General features: G+C 52.4%; 1 protein-coding gene across 1 annotated transcript; it reads right to left on the reverse strand.

Annotated features, from left to right (window-relative positions):
- Positions 1-973: 973 nt before the first annotated feature.
- On the reverse strand, positions 974-4,622 carry LOC144117483 (uncharacterized). Its single transcript, XM_077651240.1, has 3 exons — positions 4,363-4,622; positions 3,686-4,236; positions 974-1,692 (listed from the first exon to the last, which is right to left on the reverse strand). Exons 1-3 carry the CDS (start codon positions 4,620-4,622, stop codon positions 974-976), a joined length of 1,530 nt encoding a protein of 509 aa, XP_077507366.1.
- Positions 4,623-5,274: the final 652 nt, after the last annotated feature.

Here is a 5,274-nt window from a genome sequence, read left to right on the forward strand (position 1 = left end):
ACAGCCAGGGTGCGGCCCTCGAGCCCAAATGTGGAATGTGCTCCGCTGCGCAGGTTTTGATTTAGGAATACGACGCCAACACTGCACGCCGCGGAGTTGGTAAGGGAAAAAAAGGCTTCAACACAAAAGCGGTCACGGAAAGTAAACACGTCTAGAGGGGTGCGAAAGTTACATTCTTGAAGAAATAAGAGTTCGGCCCCTAGAACGCGCGCAAGGTGGACTACCTCGCGCTGTTTGTCAGGGTCTCGAAAGCCACGGACGTTGAAGGTAACGAAAGTGAGTTCAGCCATCGCGAGCAGAAAAGGGTATAGTGACATGAAATGTCTCAAATCAGCGAAAACAAAACAGCTGTCATACCATGCGGATGACCGGGCGTCCAAGGTGCGAATGGATGCCAGGAGTTCATGTCGCGCGTACAATACTGGAGACGGCAGCGCGGTCCATGGGCGAGGTTGGTGGCTCGGCTGGTTGAAGGCCGTGGCACCGACAAGGGAGGGCGACCTGTCCGTGCGGGGCGTTGGAGCGGCCGAAAGCGGCACTGCTAAAACCAGAGTCTGATGTAGGTGTGCGTCCCGACCGTCTACCGCACCCCCGAGCATGTCCCCGTCGTCTGAGCGGTCGTGCACCGACCGTGGCGACGCCGGGCCACACTCGGGTAGGAAAGGCACCCGGTGAGGATACGCACCCAGGATCACACGAAAGCACGCACCGTCGTTCACACACAAACACCGATCACCGCTCACGCATTGGTCCGTCGCCGCTCGCGTAGACGAAGGGGTCGCGCTGAACGGCAGGTGGTAGTGATGGCAGCCAGCCGCCACCGGCGTGACCCGGCCAAGCGGCGGCAGCTCAACCACCACCGAGGAGGCAACGAGGCCCGGGGGCGCGGCTGCACGTGTAGGCGGGGCCATGGTGATTACGCCTCGGAGACCGAGACATCCATCCCGGCACACTCCTTGGCGGTCCTTTTGGCTTACTTCTTGAGAGCTGTAGGGTACGCAGACGCGGCGCCGCCGTCCGACGACGAAAGTTGTCGTTTGGCCTCGTCTATCCCATGCCCTTTGGAGACCATGCGCGTTCCTGATAGGCGAGGAGCTGAGCGTTGCCTCTGCAGGGCAGCAAGGCTTGCTGTGCTGGGTGTGTCGGGGATGCTACAGGACTGTTGTGTCCCCGGATGTAGCAAGTCGGCAACTTGGCTGATCGGGTTCGTCCAGCTGGGATCCCCTTTTGGCAACACAAAGGCAGAGACCTCCGACGGGGTGTCCGATGACTCCGGTTCCAAGTCGTCTTGGTTTCTCTGGCCTGCCGTGGGCTGGGAGTGGAATCGATCAATCTCTGTGTCCGTCACACCGGACGGGACCGATGAAGAGGTGGAGGCCTCGGAATCCTCCTCGGGCGAAGATGACTTCTCTGCTTTCTCCTCGTCTGATACCACCTCAGGTATAGCTCCGGCTGGTTCGCCCGTTATTGCTACCGTGGGCGAGGTGTCATCGCTTTCCGCGGCGCTGGGGACCACGGGCTCTGTAGGAGATTCTGGCCGCCCCGGGAGTGGTTCAACGCCTGCAGCGGGCTGTGCGGGTAATGTCGCCAGGGCGGCCGCGTAAGAGCGCGGCGCCACGCAGTCTGATGTAGCGTGGGTCCCACCACAGCGCCGACAAGCCACTTGGCATGCGGTTGTCTCGTGGTCGTAGGCTGAGCAACGGCCGCATCACACGACGGAACAGTTGGCGCCGAGATGGCCCGCAGCGCCGCAAAGGGAACACACCCTCTTCATCCCTCTATATTCGAGCATCGCTCGGTGACCGGCCACGAAGAGGAAGTTGGGAGGCGCCCGCTGCATATCGAGCTTGACCATCCGGGCTCCATTCCGGACATGGGTCTTCCCTTTGAAAGTCGGCTCCGTGACTGCTCGCACCTTTCCGTAGGGGCTGAGAGCGGCGGCGAGGGCGTCGTCGCTTACTGATGGCGGCAGTCGGAACACCGTCACGTAAACCACTGGTGCGGCCATTTGCAACAGTGGCACTTCATTTCCTGCGGCAAGCACGGAGCCTGCCGCGAAATTTTTTGTACCCTGGGCCATAGACGAAAAAAAAAAGGCCTGGCTTAGCTAAGGTTAAGCCTAGGATGCGAAGCATAATAGATTTGTGAAAGGGATTCGGTATCGCCTGCCCGTAAGTCAGGCTAGTGTCTTCGTTGTTTAGCAATCTCCTGAAGGAGCGGGAGTTAGCCTTGGTGGTCGCGGCCGCGCGGCGACCGCGCGAGTTGAGCTAGAGTGTACTAGAAAGATCTGAGTGAGACGAACGAGGCGCTCAAAGCGAGGCGCTGGTTGTCGAGAGAATAGAGGGTGCTGTGATTGAAGTGGATTGGCTGGGCGCGCCGGCAGACGCGGCGCAAGCTGTGCGCTGCGGCCCCTTCTGCGGCGTCTTGGCTGTACGGGTTGATTCTTTTTATTCAAACAGGGGTCATTGGCGCAGTACGGCACAAGATAGGCCCCGAGGTGTTTCAGAACGCTTGTAGTCGCTTGACCGTCCCCTCCGTGTGCGCGTCAGGCGAGTTGCAACTGCCGCGCACTCCACAAGTTCGCGTGTATGTCTGGCCTGGCAGCTTACACGGAGTCTACCATAACTTTTGTTCTTTGAATACTCATGAAATATCCGTCGTCATGCAAAGGTAATAAAAAAGTCCTTAACCAGACGATGTGTATTAGGCAGTGGAATCGCGAAAGCATGCTATCAGCGCGAGAACGAAATAGATTTACGCGGAATGCATGGACGCGCACAAAAATAAAGCGCAGGAATGCGTTCGGGCGCGATTCCAAATGAGAGTCTGGAATCGCAGAGTCGAGAAATGTTACAAAGTCGGAGCGCTCAACGGCCCCCGCGTACGCAAATCGCAACCGCTGAGTGCAAGACTGGGATTCGAACACCACTCAGCGCTCAGTTTACTTCTCTCTGAACCTTTTCGTTGTGACCAGGCAGGCTATCACTGACCAAAGTTCTGTTGTACAAGCAAAATATTTTCTTGGTGTTGCACAAGGATGAATACATTTTTGGCTATGGCAATAAAAGGCCGTGAAACATGCCAATAATCGGACAGGAATGATGTATATTATAAACCACTGATGGCAAGTGCAACTCAAATGCAAAATATGTCAACATTTATTTCGCGAAAGCAATCAGCAGTACTGCTTGTCAGTGTCACAGACACCTGCGCACTTTTAGTTGCTTCATCCTTTGACGCCATCATTTGGCTTCATCATTTGATTTGTTTAGGCCCTTAATGAGGAAGTGGAGCCGTGTTACAATATAAAACTTCACAACCTTGCACTTTACTTCGCCTTCATGGACTGTGCATCCAATTGTTTTTGTTCTGGTCCTGAGCAGTGACAGCACATCCAGAATGCTGTCAGCATGTAATTGATTCATGCTGAAGCAGCCCGTAAAGGCACTCTCTAAGTAGTTAATGAACTCAAAGAGCTCTTTAGATGGATACAGCAGTCCACCTGTGTCAGCGAAGCTGGTAAAACCAGAGTGCAGGTCTGACCTCCCCTCTGCATTGCTCACAAGCAAAAGAGTGCGACATGCATCACATCCAGTTTTTTTCACAAATTTCCTGGCGACATATCCTGCCATGTGGTAGATAAGGCGCGAGTCACTTCTTTTTTGAACTAGACTTTTGTGCTCACTGGGAACACCGTTGCCTTTCTGGCTGGCAGCATCCTCTAGGGAATCAAGGTCCCCCCTTGAAATATAGCTGTCAATTGTGTCTTCCAAGGTTGTGGAATTTGACAGGTCTGTGTTTCCTGTGTCAAGTAGCGCTGTGAGGACTAGTGGCTCAACACTGGCACCATCAACAGGTCTGGCCAGGCTGTAAAAGCTGAGGCAGTTAACAGTTATCAAGAACTGCTCAGGTGTAGGATGGTCATTACACCCTGATGACTGCCGTACAACCCCGAACAAGTTTTCAACTGGATCCTGGCTTAACTTGGCCGTCATTAAGTACTTAAATCCAACTTCTTTGGTTAAATACTCCAAAAGTCGCAACACTCCAGACAATGTCACTCTAAAGCCGACAGCCGTTGTCTTGCTGATGAAGCCAACCCCGTTGACGGTGCACTCCTCCCACTTAGTGATGTATTCCAGGAAAGCCGACAACGCAGCAGCACCTCTTGAGTTTGGCCAGAGAGCTTCAGACTTGTAGCGCGATGTCATTGTTTTGATCAGTTCGTTGATCATTCTGAAAAAAAATAAAGATCTGCTGTCACTACAGGTTAGAGCAATACTATTTTCACAACTGAAGACAACTTTTTGTCGCACATGCTGCCTTATCACATGCACAGATTGAGAGTACAAAACACGTTACCTGAAGAATTTTTCCGTAGCATCTATGGCTCCTTTTCCATAACTTGATTCAAGTCTGTCCTTATAATGATGCAAGCCACGCAACACGCGGTCACCGAAGAGCTGGAACGCGAGGGTGACCCGCATTTTTTCAAAATTGTTTGGGTCCAGATGGCTTAAAGTCAGCCCTGGCATCGCCTTCAGCGTCACATTATCTTTGTCATAGTTGAACGCTTCTTTAACAAAATATGTTGAAACCTGCATCATAAAAAAGAAGCACATTGTTAGTCACTTTGCAGGATAACTATGCTGGAACACTCAAAACAGATAAAATCTTACTCGTCCGTCTGGTGTATTAAAGCCACCTTTCAGCAGTGAGTTTCGAAGGCATTTCAGTATATGCGGGAAGTCTGAAAGGAAATACAGGTTCCTTTTTGCGTCAACAGGATGTTTCACTCCGCACGTAATCTTGCTGGCAGATGCCTTAATGCCCATTAGTGTCCACATTTTCCGATTCCATGAGGCACCGTCACAGGTCACGAAATCTACAAAGAGTCCCGCTTGCTCAGCCGAAATCACGGCTTCAATAAGTATTTTGCATAGCAGGTTTCCCTTTACATTTCCATTCGCTGCAAAGGTTCCTATTATCTGCGAAAACCGCCCAGTGAACGGGACAAACATGACAACCATTCCATGGTCGCATGGAAGCCCTGCATCATCGGGAGGTGTGAATGGGCCGAGATCAACAAATCCACGCTACTTTGCACACTTTTCCATTGATAGGTGCTCTGACAACTTCATTTCATCAATCAGAAGGCCCCCATGACGACTGAAGCTGTCCATTTTGCTTGTTTTTTGTTTGAGGATTTCCATCACCTTCTTGTTGAATCCAAAGCCACTTTTGTATGCTGCAGTGTACTTCTTCAAAGTGGTG

The sequence above is a fragment of the Amblyomma americanum genome, chromosome 1, assembly GCF_052857255.1.
Source record: "Amblyomma americanum isolate KBUSLIRL-KWMA chromosome 1, ASM5285725v1, whole genome shotgun sequence".
Taxonomy (NCBI): domain Eukaryota; kingdom Metazoa; phylum Arthropoda; class Arachnida; order Ixodida; family Ixodidae; genus Amblyomma; species Amblyomma americanum.

What these genes read in the sequence shown, in the direction of transcription:
- LOC144117483 (XM_077651240.1), bottom strand. Translation starts at nt 4,622, where the DNA reads ATGTGCTTCTTTTTTATGATGCAGGTTTCAACATATTTTGTTAAAGAA. An exon ending in GCTACGGAAAAATTCTTCAG is followed by an intron (nt 4,237 to 4,362) that starts GTAACGTGTTTT and finishes ATTTTTTTTCAG; the next exon opens with AATGATCAACGAACTGATCA. An exon ending in GAAAGGCAACGGTGTTCCCA is followed by an intron (nt 1,693 to 3,685) that starts GTGAGCACAAAA and finishes GCCGTTGCTCAG; the next exon opens with CCTACGACCACGAGACAACC.